This window comes from Muscardinus avellanarius (genome assembly GCF_963383645.1).
Source record: "Muscardinus avellanarius genome assembly, chromosome: 6".
NCBI lineage: Eukaryota > Metazoa > Chordata > Mammalia > Rodentia > Gliridae > Muscardinus > Muscardinus avellanarius.
The window spans coordinates 117,895,314-117,914,753 of record NC_137791.1 but is presented as its reverse complement, the minus strand read 5'-3'; the positions used below and the strand labels follow the sequence as shown (position 1 = coordinate 117,914,753).

At 38.0% G+C, this 19,440-nt stretch overlaps 1 protein-coding gene across 2 annotated transcripts in view; it reads left to right on the top strand.

Moving 5' to 3' along the window:
• Positions 1-19,440, top strand: part of TBC1D19 (TBC1 domain family member 19) — a gene marked incomplete at both ends in the record, with an annotated part of 126,740 nt that overhangs the window by 93,046 nt on the left and 14,254 nt on the right. For both annotated transcript variants that reach the window (XM_080697470.1, XM_080697469.1), the window contains 3 exons: positions 11,803-11,835; positions 15,883-15,992; positions 18,650-18,741. In XM_080697470.1, coding sequence (XP_080553596.1) covers positions 11,803-11,835; positions 15,883-15,992; positions 18,650-18,741 — 235 coding nt within the window. The remainder of the gene's footprint in view (positions 1-11,802; positions 11,836-15,882; positions 15,993-18,649; positions 18,742-19,440) is intronic.

The following is a 19,440-nucleotide window of genomic DNA, read 5'->3' as shown; positions in this document are numbered from 1 at the left end:
GCTGCCACACCCTCGGCAGGCATGAGGCTGGCATATTTCTTTTCTGGTTTTGAGCTCCGGTCTGAGTCCCTGGAGGACATGATGAGCTTGGCCACTGGGAGTTTTAGACATTCTTTGCGCTGAAAAAACTGCTGATTACACCGGAATGATCTGTAGCTGCTCACTTCAGCTCCTTGTTTACCTTTCTTCTCTGGAGCCTGGTGGGTTGCTGATTGCGCTGATCTGGAGCTGTAGCCAGCTCGGTGAACTAGCCACCACTGCTGGCAATATGGCACTGCTGCCAAAGCCTCGGCTGTGAGGCTGGCATATTTCTTTTCTGGTTTTGAGCTCCATTCTGAGTCCCTGTCTTCTCTGGAGCCTGGTGCTGCAAGGCAAGATGGCGCCGGCGTGGCTCCACTGCCATAATGCGGGCTGGTTTCTTTTCTGGTCTCTGGTTGTTCTTCTAGTCTTCTTTTTCTCTGTCCCTTGTATTTACAGTTTTTATTTCTCTGCTGATGGTGTTTTCTGGCTATGAAAAGCACTGATTTTGTGGCAATAGAGATAGATCGTTAGTGGGACTTGTAAACTCTACTTTTCCCAGTCACCATCTTCCCGGAAGTCTCATGAAATATTTTCATCCAGAATAAAAAGTTTAATCCAAAGTGAGATAAACCTATTCATAAATTTAGTTCTTTTTTTTATTTTTTGCCATACTGGGGATTGAACCCAGGGACATTCTACCTCTGAGCTCCACCTGTAGCCCTAGTTTTTATTCTTTATTTTGAAACAGGGTCTCACTAAGTTACAAGGGCCTCACTAAGTAGTTGAGGCTGGCTGGGAACCTGCAATCCTCCTGTCTCAGCCTCCCAACTTCTGGGATTAAAAGCATGTGACATCACATCATAAATTTAATTCTACAAAATTATTTCTTCTCTCAGGTTGTTTTAGAACTTACCAAAATCAAGGAGGACTTTTTTTCTCTAGGCAGTGCTCCTGAAGTTGCAGAACAAAAAAGCAACAAAAACCATTCAGTCTGCTATCTCTTTTTTCTTTACTTTAGGCAATGCTAAGCAATATTTTTCTTTTACCTGGCTTGTTTTCCAACCTCTGCCAAAGATAATATTACTCTGAAATCTTAAGGACATCTCTACTACTACCATCATCAAAACCAGCCTGGCCTTCTTGGCCTCACAAGGCCACTCAGAGGTTTGCCTGCAGTTCTCTGACACATTCTCAGTTCTTGACCGGGTTGGGTACTTACAGGGGGCAGATCTCACCACCTGAGGACAGGCCATGTGGCCTCGGCCATTACTCTCTCCCTTCAAATGGGGAACCATCAGTAAACAGACTTCGTCTAGTAGATTCCTCTAAACAGCTGGTAAGCAGAATTTCTGAGCTGAGACATCTCACAGAAATTTTATAAGCTTTTCATATTTTTTGTTGTTATTCAAGATGTATAAATTATCTTTATTCATTTGATAAATATTTATTTAGCCCTTTTCTGGCTCACTAGTGTAAGTGAGTGTAAATGAGGATACAAATAAAGTGCCTGCTGCCGAGGAGCTTACACACTAGTGAGGAAGGTGTACCTGAGAGAGAGCAGGAGCGTGCGTGAGAGAAAAAGATAAAACGATTTCAGAAGGTGATGCAGCAAATAGTGAAAGCAAGTAGAAAGTGTAATGAGCTAGGGAATGCATGGCTATTTTAGATAAGGTGGCCAGGAAGGGTACCCTGAGAAAGTGAACTGGAACAGAGACCTGAACATGAGGAGTGAGCCATGTGAAGAAGTGGGAGAATAGTGTCCCAGAGGGAGTTATAGCTTGTTCGAAGGCTTAAGGTAGGAAGAAGCCTGATGGCCTGAATAACGCCAAGATGGCCAATGTGACTGGTGATAAGAAGTTGGCAAGGTAAGTAGGAGAGACCAGGTCAAGCAGGAAGACAGTTGATTTAGTAAGCCCCACATCTGGGCTTCCTTGAGGACAGTTTCTATTAGTTTCTCTCTTTTCCTTTTGGATGGACTGCACTTTCTTGTTTCTTTGCATGCATAGTCATTTTATGACTCTATTTTGACTTATAATGTGATAACTTTGGAAATCAGATTCTTTTCCCACATCAGAATTATTGTTGCTTATTGTGTTCTATAGTGTAATGACTTCTCTAAACTTATTCTATAAAGTTTGTATTAATTGTCTTATGTGGCCACTGAAGTCTCTGCTATAGTACCTTAAAAACTCCTGGAACCAAATATTAAACTACAAACACTCTTACAGTCTTTGCAGATTGGCTTGGAGTGGATCATTCTTTCAAGGCATCTCCAGGCCATTTACAACTTTACTTTAGCCTTCACTTCCTCTTTGCACAGGGCCTAAGTATAAGTCAGAGGTGAAAGCCTAGTCTTCTCAGGCCTTTTCTAGATCCTCCTGTATTCTAAACACAGGAGCCTTTTCTTATGTAGCTTCTTCCCCAGCCTCTTCCTTCCCATGCTTTTCAGTCTATCTACTACTTGCCTGGAGGGACTGTAGTCAGTGTATTTGCCTTTAAATATTCTTGCCTAATGCTACCTGGCAGGCCACTTAAGTCCTGAGAAAGTTCTAAGATGAGGCAGGTGTACCGAAGGCAAATCTGAGCCAGCTCTCAAATAACTACTAGACAGTCTAGGTCAAAACACAAATGAAAAGCCAGGCATGGTGGCACACGCTTGTAATCCCAGCATTCGGGAGGCTGAGACTGGAGGATCGCGGTTCGCAGACAGCCTCAGCTACTTAGTGAGGCCCTCTGCAACTCAGTGAGACCCTGATTCAAAATAAAGAATAAAAAATAGGGCAGGGGATGTAGCCCGGAGGTCGAATGCCCCTGGGTTCCATCCCCACACCCACAAAAACAAACAAAAAAAACTCAAATGCAGTTTTTAATGCAAGATCTATATTGTTTCTCTTTCACAAGCAAGCTACACTAGGAATGTGGGTCGTTGTCTTTATGACTGTTACCAAACTGCAGGGTATGGGATAGTAGGAGGGTAAATTAAAATGCCATAATTCTCTCCTACTAAATTTTTCAACATTAAATACTCCCCTGATTGTTATAAATTTTTTAATTAGATCCCAGAGTTCAAAAAAGTTGATTCTAACATTATTGTCTGCTTAGCCATTGCTGTAGTGGAGAGACAGAGCTTAGGAGTTCCCTGTTCTACTCTTCTCAGTGATGATTCTCCTCTAATTCTTTGTCAGTACTTTAAAAGATGATTCTAGCTGGTGTGTAAAATAAAATGTCCCTAGAATATAAGCTTCAAAAGAATAAGAACTGAAAAGTTTTCATGGCCAGCACACCCAGCATCTAGAATTATGCATGACACAAAGTCTGTGCTTAGTAAATATTACTAAATGAGTGAGCAAATGAATGAGGGATGAAAGGAGAACATGACAGAGGAAGAAGAAGAGAGGTGAGGAGATTTTTTTTTTAAACTTATAGGAAAAATACAAATAAATCTGGCTGAGACTTAATTACAAGGATTTAAGAGGGCATAATGTGTGCCAGTCACAGTGGTGCATGCCTGTAATACTTAGAGGCTGAGACAAGAGGATGGCAGTTTCAAGCCAGCCTCAACAACTTAGCAAGACCCTGTTTCAAAATTAAAAATTAAAAAGGGCTGAGAGTGTAGCTCAGAAGTAAAATGCCTCTAGGTTCAATCCACTGTACCCAAAACAAACAATCCATAATTTGGTAATACCACTTGTTTTTCTACAAGACAGGAGAAAATTGCTACAGAACATTGAGTTCTTGAACATTGAGTAGGGAAGTCTTGGTATTCTAAAACAATGATTGTCAACCAGAGGCCATCCCCCAAAACACACACACACACACACACACACACACACACACACACAACCAGGGAACATCCGTCAATATCTGAAGATTTGTCACAAATGGGGGTGGGGTGGGGTGGGATTGGGAGAAATATTGTTAAATATCCTACAGCACAAGGAATAGTTCTTTATAAATATTAGGAAAGGCTCTTGTCATAAATAATGAAAATATATCATCTTAAATCTCCTTACAAATGTAAAGTTGGTAAATAGCAATATACTTTGTCATTTATATGAATTAAATAAATTGAAAACATCTCATAATCCAAAATCCATTTGACGTATACATTTAAACATAAACTGAAAACCTCATTAAATTTTATTTTAATATGATTTAATTGGCATTTAAATCATACCAATTAAATTATTTATGTTCTGATGTTTTGGGAAAATTTAACTACTGAAATGAAGTAATAAAGTCATAGTCTAAGATTTTATTTCAGAAAGTTAATGAAAATACCTAGAAAACTGTCTATTCTCATAATCTCTTTTAGTGACCTGTCAGTTATATGTGGACTGAGAATAAACAGAGGAAATTATTATTTCAACAAGTGAATTAAATTAACTCCACTAAGTATAATCCCAAATGAAAGAGCATAACAGTTTGCTTTCAACTGCCATGAAGTTGAAGTGAATCAGATGTCAGAGTTGTAGAGACAGTGAGGAAAGAAAGGAGAATATTTAGTAAGTGAAAAGCATATTAATATTTGGGGTATTTTCTGAGTCATGTTTACTATTTATATCACATCTAGTTCAAGATTTATTTTTGTTGGCAATGTTTACCATTCTGAGCTTTGGCCTATTAATCACCTATTAATCATATTTTATTCATATTGAATAGAATAGACAATTAATATGCTAGAATTTGTTGAGATACCTAAGAGAAATTAGGGATCTTAAAACAGTTACTCATAGCAGACTTGTAGAACTCCGAGGCCACATACAAGATGAGTGCCCAGCATCCTGGCACCTGTTCGAAGCATGCTCTTGGAGAGTAGCCAGGTGAATGAAACTGGACCCTTAACAGTCTGAAGTGATGAGAGGCAGAGGAAAGGATTTTAAAGAAACTGGCCAAGAACATGACAACCTCAAAGATCAAAGAAATGTTCTAGGTGGTATGCACCCAAGAGTGCTAATGAATCCCTCCCTTCTTGGGACTTCTGCTTTATTTGCCAGAATTGACTTTGTCCTCCTTCAACAAAGGAAACTATATGCCTTTTTTGGAGTCTTAAGTCCTGGCTAATCTTGGCTAAACTAAAGTGTACCCTTACCTGATTCTGGCAAAAAAGATTTTCTTAGGTTTAAGCTCACACTTAAATACGGAACTCTCCCTTCTGAGAGCATAAAATAGCTATGGGTTAATAAGCAGTTGTGGTGTACTAAACATTATTCTGGTACACTTTAAGTACTGTAACTCATATGTACTTTAGTGGAGCCCAGTGAAGTTGGCCTTGTTATTTCCATTTTCAGAGATGAAAACAGGACTTGAGAGAGGATTGGTAATTGCTGAAAGTCATACAAAATGTGAATTCATGTCTCTACAACTTCATTGATCGTTTAGTCTCTCAACATTGAGTTGCTGAGAGCCTCCTTCCCATTCTATATTTTGTTACTATTTGTAAATGAATTTTATATCCTAACACTTTATTATATTTATAAACATTTATAAATAATCTTTATTATGTTTATAACTGTTCAGATTTCCATCATTAACAATATGTATAGTAGAAGATACGTTGGATGCTAAAGATAATACTCTGTTACTCAGTATGAAATGTCTTTGTTTTAAATAACTTATACCTAGTTGCTTATAGATTTCAGAGAAAACAGTGAAAGTGTGATGACCACAGATAATCTTTATTTTTTGGGTGCATAATGATTAATAAGTACATGTCCTTTTACTTTTTGGCAGTTGCCTCATTCATTCATTCATTGTAAGCTTCCTTACTAAAAGTGCCCTTGTGGGTAAGGGTATTGCTTGGTGGTAGAGTGCTTGCCTAGCATTTCCAGCACTGAAAATAATGAGACTTGTCCTGATGAGGGTTTCTTCACTCAACAGATCTTTCATATTTGTAGATGATAATGATATTAAAATAATGTTTTTATTTCTGATTATTTTAACCAGTTTGTTGAGATATTTCTGCAGTGGTTTAACAGAGAAAAAGCAAAGTGTTTATAAAGTAGTAATATAGGGGTCTTATATAGTATCAATATGTTTTGAGACTTAATATTTAGAAAGAAATAACATAGCAATATATTTCTTTAAGGCATCAAAATGTCCCTTTATTTATTAACTTACTTTTCTCTTAATTTTTCTTTCACATGCCAACATGTTTCTTATAGAAAAGTTAGAAAGTACAGATAAACTTTATTTTTTAAAACTTAAAACTTTTTAGTATTTTCTCAGTCTATAATTACTAATTAGGATGACTAATTATAGACCAATTATAGACTGAAATTGATAGGTAGTCACAAGTAGAAAAAGACAGCTAAGGATAGAAAGAGGAAGAGAGGCTTGCACAAGAGGGATGGTTGTTAAGCTCTCTGTAGGCTCTCCTTAGACCTGCAGCAGATGTCTCTGGTGTCATTAGAAGGCATATTGACCCTCAATGTCAATCTAGTCAGCTTTTAATTTTTAAATTCTAAAAAGAAAGTGAAATAAAAGGTTAAAAATGGTAGAGGTGCCACCCCCTAGATTTTCAGTCTTATTTTGCTTACTGCCCCTTTTCAGAAAAAAAAATCACTCAGGGCCATCTCTTCTACTGGAAATTCACCTTCTTTAAGTGGCTAAACAGAAAGATGGAGTTAAAGATTTGTGTTCATTTATGTGTCTGTATTTTGTTCCAACACCTCCACCCTGCAGGGCGCAGTATCACCCACTGTGGAAACATATGTTTGGGGTTCATATACTCATTCTGCAAGCATTTAATGAGTACTTGCTATATTCTGGGCACTGTGCTTATCTCTGGGGACAGAGATATGTAAGAAATAGTCCTTTACTCAAAGGATTTATTCTGTTAGGAGAAATAAAAATAAAAACTGACTATAGGACAGTAAAACAAGGGAAGAAAAATGTGTTAAGTACTAACTTTGTATCAAGTGGTATGCTGCACATTATCTTATTTAATTTTTACCATATCATTGGTATTATCACCACTTTACAGATAGGCAGGTCTACCCCAACCTTTATAGGGCCCTGGGCAGTACTACAAATAGAGGCCCATCTATCATAAGTCTAAGTATTTAAAAGTTATTATCAGACTAGTAAACTAATGAAGTCTACTCTGTTGTCCTGCTTTGATACATATGCCTTCAAAACAATCTGGAAGACCAGATTCAGATTCAGAATTCTCAGACTCCTTGACAGTCCTAGTCTATTGTGTCTCTACCCCCTTCTCATCTTGTACAAGTTTCAAGCTTCCACAAATAGCCACCCTTTGGCCACCTCTGTGTTCTGGAGTGTGTACCCATTGGGAGGGTAACTCCCAAAGAGAACATGCAAGCCCTCGGAGCTGGTTCAGGGACCTTTGGGCTAGGAATTTCAGGGCCTTGGGTACCTGGGGTGTGATCTCCAAGAGTAAATACAGGCTCCAAGTGAGAAGAACAGCTAGAGGAAAGCCCAGACAGAACCCTCAGCCCACATCCACCTTCTTAGTCTAAGAGCTGCTCTAGATAAAGAAACAGGTTAAGTAGCTTATCTACGTGTCTATAGGCAGAAAGTGGTGGATCCAGAATTGCACAGCATTGTCTAGACGCAGAGGAAGGAGTGGTACCTCAATCAGGGCAAGTCATTCGTGAAGTCATTGCTTGGAGACAGTCGAGGGCTGTCAGGTCTTTTTTGGAGTATTGTTTAAAATCTCAAAGGGTGAGTTGGGAATAGGGATAGAAGTAGAGGTGCACATTGTTCACAGCCTTTGTCCTGCTCCCAGAGAGGACGGGGTGACATCAGTTCAGGAGGATCAGACATGCATCTGTGGGGTAATGAGGAAGAATTAAGAATGAAGCTGCTGCCGGGTGTGGTAGTGCACACTTGTAATCTCAGCATTTGGGAGACTGAGACAGTTGACTTTGCAACTCAGTGAGACCTGTTTCATAATAAAGAATTAAAAAAAGAGGGCTGGGGGTGTCACTAAGAGGTAGAATACCCTGGGTTCTACCCCTAGTACCACAAAAAAAAAAAAAAAAAGAATGAAGCTGCTGACATTAGATTGAAGAGTTAACTACCAGTTATCCTATGAGGACCAGAAAGGACATACCCCATCTACATATCAAAGCTAAGTGAGAAGTACAGAGCAGAAAGGACTCAAAAGTTTCTTCCCTGAATGACAAGAGGAATGGCGAGTCATTTACAGAAATCTTGTCCAGAAGAAGGCCTACAATAGCAGGCTTTTAAAGTTTAGATTATACATTAACTATGAAAATACTGGTAGAAGGAGAATTAAAACAAGTATGGACAGAAAAAGCAATTAGACAAAAACAGAGCAGTAGAAGTTTCTGGGAAACACGGAACTTGATGCCACGGAAGGGTCAGACTCCAGAAGGAACATTAAGTTGCTGTGAAGCCATCAACTAGGATACATAAAGACAGGAGACCTCTGGATGTGGCAATCAGAGCTCATGTCCAGACAGATGGACACAGTCGGGAAGCACGTGAGGGTATATGAAGAAGTAGAGGGAGTGAAGAGAGACAGTTAAAAAAAAAAAATAAGCTTTGCTTTGGATGAGGAATTAAATTATAAATTTGATGGAAAAGTGGGATCTGGGGGAAAAAAAGTGCTTTCAATGATAATCGTGATGATAATAAGGATATTTATAATATCTTTGGCTGATAGGTTGCAATGAAATAGAGACTAAAGTTAGGAGAATTTTTATAAGATCTACTCACCCCTAACCTCTATGCCTCCATCAGTAGAAGTAAAAGACAGATCACACCAGCATCCACCTAAGACCAGCTATGTTCAATAAATGTGTCCTCTATCTGTGACAGTCATCACATGAAGCCCAGGGCTTCCATTCACCCCTTATCAGGGGATTCTTGCCTCCAGAACTTCAATGGCTCTTTTATCAGGAAGACTTCCTCCCTGGCATTCCTCCTTCCCTCCATTATTTTTCTTTATAGCACTTAAAACTATCTAACATGTATTCACTTGTTTTATTATGATTTTTCTTTCCTTAATAAAAGTCACCTCCAAGCTGGGAATGATTGGTGCACACTTGTAATCCTAGCATTCAGGAGGCTGAGACCAGAGGATCGTGGTTCGCAGACAGCCTTGGCTACCTAGTGAAGCCCTCCACAAATAAAAAATAAAAACTAGGGCTGGCAGTGTAGATCAGAGGTAGAATGTCTCTGGGATCCATCCCCAGTATGCCAATAAATAAATTAAATAAAGAAATAAAGGTCACCTCCAATTTTTAGAAGAGTGTGCAACACATAGTAGAGGCACAATACATATTTGTCCAATGATGCTCCTAAAGGGGGCGGGAATCATTGGTGGGGCAGGATTCCAGAGCAGGAACTGGTAAGCTGCGTCTATAACCAACCAGATGGTAAAAATTTTGTTTTTCAGGCCATAGTCTCTTTCCCATAGTATTCTTTGTTGTTTGGGAAATAATCCTTTAAAAATATAAAAGCCATTCTCAGCTCATAGGCCACACACAAACAAGCTGCTGAGTAACATTAGCTTGGCAATAGCTGCGGAAGTCAAAGAAACCGGATTCAGAGCACAGGTGAAAATGCTAGCTCTGAAAAAGGAAAGGAGTGCTTCTTCCTTTGAGACTGAAAGTGAGAGGAAAAAATAAAATACAAAGAACAGAGAAGTAAGAGGGTTCATGTCAGTAACATCAGCTTCCTAGTATCAGGAATTAAGGTCTACAGATGGGTGTTAAAGACTTGGAAAGTGAGAGCATTTTGGAAGAATGAGGTGGCTAATCAAGTAGAGATGAACAGGAAAATTGATAAGCAACACAAGATCCAGCCAAAGTTGGACAACATAAACCTGTGCATTGTGCTGTAAGACAAGGGGAAATGGGAAAAGGTAGGGCCTGAGAAGCGAGAAGCGTGGCCTACAAAGTTTAAGATTCACACTGCACAGACTTCTGAAGCCGGGTTGGCCTGACATACTAGTTCACAGTAGTAATTGAACTTTTCTCATGCTCTTCTTTTATAAAATCACTTCTGGAAATAAAGCAATATGAGCTAGTTTGTGAATGTTAATACCAACAATTAACATTTAAGCTATCGCCATTTTCTCATTGGATTATCCTAAGTAGGTCCTAGCATTATCTCTGATTTACAGATAATGGAACTGAAGCTTCTAGAAGTTAAGAAATTTACCCAAAGGCACACAAAGCTCTTAAGTAACAGCCAGATGAAGCCAACCAGGTCTGGCTGACACCCAGCTGTGCTCCTCACTTCTTGCAGCTGGGTGCTGATTAATGAACTGATATCAGCATGGAAGAAGGTTTCTAGTAACAATCACTGTCCTCACCCCATCTTGTTCAGCATTTTTATATTGCTTTAGATGAGGACATAGTGTACATATCAAATTTTTTCAGTAACATGGAACCGGGAAGAAAAGGGAATACATTGGATAACAGATGCGAGAACCCAGAATTATTCCAGTTGGAATGGCTCGTCGAAGAAGAAATGTAACAGAGATAAGAATGTAATCCTTAGGTCAGAAACAGCTGCCCAAATGGACATCTTAGCTGTGGCGTGTGTAGGGAGGACAAGTGCCGAGAAGTTTTGTCAACTACTTTAAGGACAGTAATGAGCTGCTGCTTATCCAGAGGAAATTAAAATAGGGTTGCTATTTAAGACCACTTCATCTGAGGAACAAGTAAAGAAACTCATGATCTCCTAAAGAATTGCAGTGGTGATGGGGCTGGGGAGAAAGCAAATGTTTCTGAAAGTTTTCATACACCATAGAAGATAAATTTGATTTGTTCCACGTGAGCTTTGATTTTTGATCTTTGATCAGAAATGTGAATAAGAAGTAGGCATCACAGAGAGCCAGAGTTTGACTCAGCATGAGAAATAACTCTCCCAAATAAAGCCTGTGCTCACCTGTACTGGTTGCTTTAGGAACTGCTGCATCCTCTGTTGCTGCACATGTTTTAAACTGTGACTGAACTATCATTTCTTAGAACTTACTTTGGGTGACCTGCCAACACCAAGCCTTTGTCTCTGAACATGTCAGATGAATAAAGCATTTCTGTACTGTTTTTTAAAACAAACTTCTCAACTTACTTCTGTACTGTTTGCAACCCAGTTTTGTGCGTTGTTAGATGTATGGTGGTATATATTACCGAAATTCTGTTTTGAACTTAGGCTGTACAAATTCTGATTTTTTTTTTACTTAGAATATGACAAGATGTTTAGCAAACTAAGTTAGGCTTTGAGTATTTCTTTGAAAAGGATGTGTACTTTACTTGTGTATAATTCTTGCCAAAGATTATACTGAATTTGTACCATTTTCCTGCCAATATTTCTTCTAAGGCACATTACATGATTGAATTTTTAGTAGGTTCACTAAACATCCATGGTGTTTCCTATAAAGAGATATTTTCAAGAAGTGCTTTGAAAAGCTCACTAATCCTTTAACAGAAAGGTTATAATAAACAAGACGTCGCAAAGGGAACACTATCTATTGACTTTCTGAGACCATTATACTTATTTTAAACTTAGTTCTATGATTTGCCTTGTTATATTTTGTCAGTTTTAGTTGCTCTTTGTTATCAATAAAAATAACTAGATATATGTTTGGAAACTTCTAGTCACTCTTCTAAAGATATTTAAAAAGCATATCTTATAGATTGCTATCACTGTCTTTTCTGACATTCATAAACAGAGTTTAAGAAAAAATAGGAAACCTTGCTATTTGCAATTTTGATTCTTTAAAGTTTACCTAATAAACAGAAGCATACTGCTTATTGAAAATAAAATTTTTTTATGTTCTAGGTGTAATCCCTTTTCATGGATTTTCCATGTATGGTAAGTTGGACTTAAAATATTCATTGTTTTTATTACACCTTGGAAATTTAAATATAAAGATAATCCTGTGTATCTCATCATACCCACACTTAACAAATTATTATGGACACTTTTAAACATTGAGTTTAGTATTTGTTTATACTCTCATTTTAAAAAGTTACAAATAAGTGATCATTGTAATTGTTTTGGTGATAATTTATGTGCCTGGTAGATTAGAATTAGATTGTAAAAGTTTTTTGAAGTTTCTCATCTAATTATAAGCCAGTGGAAGAGAAACACATATTCACCATTAGCTCTGACAAGTATAAAATCAGGTTGCTTAAATTCCTGAACTAACTCTTATATGTCTTTTATAAAAATAATAGGTCAAAACGAATCTGAAGGCAGGAACAACACTGAGTTTTAGCTCATGGTTTCTCCAGACCACTGGAATGCACAGCAACAGATACACTGGAACACGGGGCATCCTCTGAAAAGCGCATGCGCGGTTTCAGAACTCTGCGTGCCCATGGGTCTCACGTGTCATTGTATGAGGAAGCCACGAAGCTTAACAAAGATTAGCGTGAGGAGAAGTGCTACACCTAATGTCTCCTAATTTTTAATTTTTCACTTATTACATATAAACTTGTTATTGCTGTCCCCTTTACTTTTAATCCTTACCTTTAGGCTAGATGGAAATGTTTTAATGTTTTACCTTTGTAACAAGAATCAGCAATAGACTTGCACTTTTCTTTGTAAAAAGTGCCTCCATGTTCCAAATGAGATAGTCATGGTGAGTGACATAATATGGAACTTTTTAAACTAGCATACAATGAAAAGTGGTGTTGGTGGCAGGCTTGAATTAGAGCACACTCTATTCTCTTGAGCAATTAAAATTTCATAATATATAGCACTATAGTCAACTTCTGGAATATCTTTATAAATATAAGAAGAATCTAAAACAAAACCCTAAAAAGCTTAAGAACACTAGTTTTTACTTCTAATTATAAATATGTTAGCCCCTATTCCTTTTAATAATTCCAAGAATATTTCAAGAAAATAGTTTTTAGGAATGCTTGAGTGATTTCAGGGTCCTTGATGTAATGGAAGTTTAAATCTGGCAATTTTCAATGCCCAAAAATACATAATTGAGGTCTGATGATGTAGCTCAGTTGTTGAGTGCTTGCCTAGCATGCACGAGGTTCAAGCCACACACACACACGCACACACGCACGCATGCACGCTGGATATGTTGGCACATGCCTGTAATTCCACTGGAAGGCTGAGACAAGAGGGCTCAAATTTGAGGCCAGCCTGGGCAATTTAGCAAGACCCTGCCCCAAAATAAAGCTCAAAAGTTACTGAGGAGGTAGCTCAGTGGCAGAGAGCTTGCACAGCATATGTGAGGGCTGGATTCAATCCCCATCACCACTAAAGAAAAAGCAATGTCATTGAGTCGGGCTCTGCCTATTCACATTCTTGGCCATTAAATAAGCTATGCTTTATACACTTGGCAAGGGGGAAAAATTAGCTAAGGAAATAGATGGTGCAAAATGTTTGATACAGAGTTTATGTACCTAGTTTAGAAAACTATTTTAGGCCGGGCGTGGTGGCGCACGCTTGTAATCCCAGCATTCATTCAGGAGGCTGAGACCTGGAGGATCGCAGTTCGTGGACAGCCTCAGCTACTTAGTGAGGCCCTCTGCAACTCAGTGAGACCCTGTTTCAAAATAAAGAATTAAAAATAGGGCAGGGGGTGTAGCTCGGAGGTAGAATGCTCCTGGGTTCCATCCCCAGACCCGCAAAAAAAAAAAAAAAAAAAAGAAAAAGAAAAAAAAGAAAACTATTTTAAGCATCCACAAATAGTTTAGCAACTGCGACTTGTTTAGAACCAGGATACTAGAATGATCACAAATTATCCCTAAGGAACTCTAGCTTGTACTTTGTCTCTTCAGTTTTAGCTTCTGGCTTTTATTTTTATTATTATAATGCTTAACACTTTTTAAAAGCCATTTAAAATGTTTCTTCAATTTAAACTGCCCGCGGTTCGCGGTTTGTGGACAGCCTCAGCTACTTAGCGAGGCCCTTCACAACTTAGTGAGACCCAGGTTCAAAAATAAAAAGACTAAAAACTAGAGCTGCCGGGCGTGGTGGCGCACGCTTGTAATCCCCGCGCTTGGGAGGCAGAGACAGGAGGATCGCGCAGGTTCGAAGACAGCCGCGCGCGCTGGCTTAGGAGACCCTGTTTCCAAATAAAAATGTAAAAATAGGTCTGGGAGTGTAGCCCAGAGGTAGAAGTGCTTCCAGGAACCCCAGTACCACCAAAAAAACAAAAAACAAAAAAAAAAACTAGAGCTGAGGGTGTAGCTCGGAGGTACAGTGTCCCTGGGTTTCATCCCCAGTACCACAAAAAAAATTATCATATTTTCTTTCATTTTGTTAAAAAGAAGAGAGCTAGTCAGGCGTGGTGGCACACACTTGTAATCCCCGTGCTTGGAGGCAGAGACAGGAGGATCACGCAGGTTCGAAGCCAGCCTCACTGGCTTAAGAGACCCTGTTTCCAAATAAAAATATATATTTAAAAAAATATGTCTGACAGTGTAGCCCGAAGGTAGAAGTGTTTCCAGGAACCCCAGTACCACCACAAAAAAAAAAAAAGAAAAAAAGAAAGAAAAAAGAAAAAAAGAAGAGAGCTAAATGAGCCCCCCAGTTTCCTTAAATACTTACTGCCCACTGCCCTCTAGGTGTACTACAGATTATAGAATCCCAAAACTTCTCTGTTGAATTTATATCATTTGAAATTACTGTATAAGCAAGGCATCTTATTGAAATTAATATTGGAGTCGTACAGTTTTATGTGTCTGCATCATAAACATATTTGTGCTGCCTAAAATCTGTGAGGCTTGAAAAGATGGGAAGTGTGACCACGTTTGTCAGCACAGAGTAGCCCTGTGGTCAGGTCAGTCTCCAGGAGTAGAGCTTTCTGACATCCAGCTGTGGGATGTCTGGTTGAATTGACCCACCTGTGCTTAACTGTCAAGAACCAGATGCAAAAGAAAATGTACTTCAGCATTCATTAGAGAGAGAAGTCCTCTGCCTGAGGATTGTTTTAAGTCAGTGAAAACTGTTTTGAAAAATACAGAGATAAGCCGATGTAGCATAAAGGTATTACTCGAAAATTTTAATTTTCAAATTGAATTAACCAAAGACCTTGATCCTAAAAGATAATCATAAGTTGTCTTGTATTTTACTTACCTGACTTCCAAACTTAAAAATTTTGAGATGCGGCCTGAATCTTTTGTGAGACAAAGGGCAAATGATTTGATTGGTTGTCGCTTCCTTACTAATCTGATTAAATCAAAGAGAGCTGTGATGCACTTCTAAAATCCCAGCAACCTGGGAGGCCAACGCAGTAGCATCACAAGTTCAATATCAGCCTGGGAAACTAGCGAGACCCTGCTTCAACATTAAAACTAAATAGAGATGGGTGTGGTAGCACATGCCTATATCCCTGCACTTGGGAGGCTGAGACTGGAGAATCACCGGTTTGATGCCAGCTTCAGCAACTTATTAAGACCCTATTTCAAAATAAATAAAAAGGGCTAGGGGTATAGCTAGGAAATAGAATGTCCTTGGGTTCAATTCCCAGTACCTTCTCAAAAAAAAACAAAAAAACTAAAGACAGGGATGTAGCTCAGTGGTTGAGCACCCCGGAATCATTCCCCAGTACTATAAAAGATAAATAAAAAAAACAATAAAGGGATTTTGTGCAGTTCTTAAACGTTTTTTGAATTTTTAGTAGCCCTGCATAATTGTATTGAGTTACTGTTAGTCTCTACTGTTCAATTGGGATTCTAATTTATAACTTACTCCTTTCTTACTTAGAGGCTGTTTGAACTTTTATATGTGCATGTATTCCCATTTCAAAATGAAAAAATGTATAATTTTAAACTTGTCTATGAATGAATATGTTTACTGTAAAATATTGATTTATTCTTTCACACTTAATGAACTTATTTTAAAATTTTTAGTAGTTCTACAGTATTATCAATTAATTTTTTCTTTCAGTTGCACCACTTTGTTTTCTATATCATGAACCCTACAAATTATATCAGGTATTCCGTGAGATGTATGTGCGTTTTTTCTTCAGACTCCATTCCATCTCTTCTCATCCTTCTGTAAGTTCATAAAACATCGAATTTGATCAGACTTTAATCTGTTATTTCCTTTAAGAAACAGTCTCCTACTCAAAGTATGAAGGCAACAAATGTTAATTTGTGATGTCAAGCAACGTGTTTCTGTAGGATAAATCAGAGGGAAGAAAATTATATCTAAATATATATATATATATATATATTTTTTTTTTTTTTTGCGGGTTGGGGATGGAACCCAGGGGCATTCTACCTCCGAGCTACACCTCCTGCTCTATTTTTTATTCTTTATTTTGAAACCAGGTCTCACTGATTGCAAAGGGCATAAGTAGCTGAGGCTGTCTGCGAACCGCAATCCTCTGGTCTCAGCCTCCCAAATGCTGGGATTACAAGCATGCACCACCATGCCAGGCTATATCTAAATATTTTTATAATAATTAGACAGGAAAAAGTCTCATATCAACTACATTTAATTTAGTGTTTATAGATTAAAAGAAAAAAAAATAAGCCGGGTGTGGTGGCTCACACTTGTAATTCCTGCGCTTGAGAGGCTGAGACAGGAGGATCGCACAGGTTCGAAGCCAGCCTCAGCTACTTAGTGAGGCTCTCAGCAACTTAGTGAGACCCTGTTTCCAAATAAAATAGAAAATAGGTCTGGGAGTATAGCCCAGAGGTAGAAAGCCCCTGGGTTCTACCCCCAGTACCACAAAAAAAGAAAGAAAGAAAGAAAGAAAGAAAGAAAGAAAGAAAGAAAGAAAGAAAGAAAGAAAAAGAAAAAGAAAAATGCATAGAATATCTGCATTATTATCCTTGACAAAGATGCCTACCTTGCTGCTTTCCTCCTCTGTGGAATGAGGTTAGTATTATATGATCCATGTTACTGTGGAGAAGTGGTTAGGACTTGGCTCATAGCAGGTATTCAGTAAGTAAATGGCAGGCTTTTTTTGTTACTGTTGTTGTTACAATTATGATCATCTCTTTTTTATGAAAATCCAATATTTATTTTTCTCTTATTTTTCAATTTCATATTTGGATAATTATCAGTTATTGTACTAGATATTTTCGTTGCATTTGTTCAGTACAAAGCTTCCTCGACCTCAGTATGAGTCAACAAACATATCAGTTGAACATGTTTATCTTTAATTTTCTGCCCCTTTATCATGACTTCTTTCCCTCCCCATAAAGGCAGTGTTTATTTTACTCAGTTATTCTTTTTCCCTGCTTTGACTCCACTTGTACCTACATGTGGGTAACTTGACTGCGTCTCTAGGAGGAGCATTCAGTGTATGTGAGGGCTACCACATTTCTCTGAAGAGGAGATTGTGTTACTACTATTAAATTAAATAGCTGGTTTTTATCTCCCCTCCCCATTTTGATACTATGTATTTTTCTATTCCATTTTCCTTGTCTCCAATTTTATTCTCCTGCCTTGATAGTGAAAGCTGCCAAATAACAATTTCCAGAATGTCACAGATAGAAAGCACCACTAGTTACCTTGGGCTTCTTCTCTAAGAGAACTTTAATTTGTTGTTACCTTATATTAATAGTTAATCTGGAAAAATCACAATATAATAATTAATATTAATAAATATTTGACCTCATTTTTAGCATCCGATTTTTATTCTATACTAATTTATACATCAGAGCAAAAACAATGGCTGTATAATACATACCCATGGTGCTCTCCCCATGTAGAGCACTGACGTCTGACGCCAGCAGCTCTGTACATCCCTTCTCCACCTGTATCCTGGCCCTGAGGTGTCCTTTGTCCACTAATTGATCGTGCCTGCCTTTACCTACTCTTTATGCAGTGGAATAAAGATAGGTGGTCATCTCCTTTTCTGGCATGCTGCCAGACTGAACTGTTTGGAACCATGGCAGCCTTATTCTTTAGAAATTAAAAAAGAGGATTAAAAGTTCTTTACCAAGATCAACCACAAAGAATGCTGGACTGCAAGAAAGACTTTATTCAGAGTCATCAAATAAACACACCTGAAAAATCATCTGCTTAGTTACTTCTTGTACTTTACAAATAATGCCCTTTTTTAAAAGTAGGTGTTTATTTTTAAAAAAAAAAAAAAAAGAAAAACCTTTATTCTAAGTAATCAAAACATTCTTGTTGGATATCTGCCTAATGCTGATTTCAAGTAGTCAGCAATCAGTCTTTTCTTGGGGGTGGATTTCAAAGAAAGGGAAGAGCAAGAAAGATATTACCCCAAGAATCAGGCTGGAAGAAAAGAGCCATAGAGAGGGAGGGAGTGGAAGGAGTGGCACAGCACCATGGAAATGCCTGAAAAGCAATATCCCCCCAGAAAAAAACAAAATTCACTGGGCCTCAGTGATAATATGTGGCTTGCAAAATAATAGGTTTTGTGTAAAGTGATGTTTGCCTAGGGCACTGCATGTAGGGTGTAGGGAGCCAGCTGTGTTTAAAGGGAGACTCCTTAACATGTCTGTAAGTGTAAGTACTTAGAGAAGATTTATCTTTAAAATATATGAGTGAGAAATCCATGCATGCATTCTCTATTGTTGACTCTTTGGCAAAGAAGTCAAAGAAGTACTCTTTGACAATAGGAAGAATAGTTATGTTCATAGTCTTTCTTGTTCTCCATTTGAATAGCTTGTTGGAACAGTTAATTCTAAAATACTGAACTGTCTCATTTATGATTCGTTATTTTATCCAGGGTATTGTGTCACTCTGTCTGCTGTTTGAAACTCTTCTTCAAACGTATCTCCCCCAACTCTTTTATCATCTACGAGAAATTGGGGCTCAACCGTGAGTATTTTTCTCTCCTGATAGCAAAAGTTTTGCATCAGAAAGTTCTGTTTTGTGAAAGAGTGAAAAACTTGTGAAGAGGCAGTAATACTTCGGGGAAATTAAGCTAATAAGACAATAATTATCGTCTTATTTCCTCAATAAGACGATAATTATCAAGTAGTAAGTTGTAACTACAGCGTGCAAAAGTTTTAGAGAAGTACCAAAATCCTGATATCTCTGTGTGTGTGTGTGTGTGTGTGTTTTACTGGGGATTGACCCCAAGGCATTCTACCTCTGAGCTCTACCCCTAGCCCTATTTTTTATTTTTTATTTTTTTACTTTGAAAAGGGTTCTCATTAAGTTGCGGAAGGCCACATTAAGTAGCTAAGGCTGGCCGCGAACCTGTGATCATCCTGTCTCAGCCTCCCAATACAGGGATTACAAGCGTACACCACCACCCCCAACTCTAATGATATTTTTTTTTTTTTTACCATCTTGCATCCCGTTAAGATGTATGAATACAATGCACCAATGGGAAAAAAAAATGATGATATCTTTTTAAACTAGGATTTTTGATTCTGGCATAAGAATCAAAAAAATGAATTTCTATTTTTAATGAAAAAAATAGTAAAAACTGAGGCAAACACTTGTGAAAACAAATATAATTGAGAAACCTGATAATGTCAAAAGTAAGTCAGTATAGATTACATTTATCAG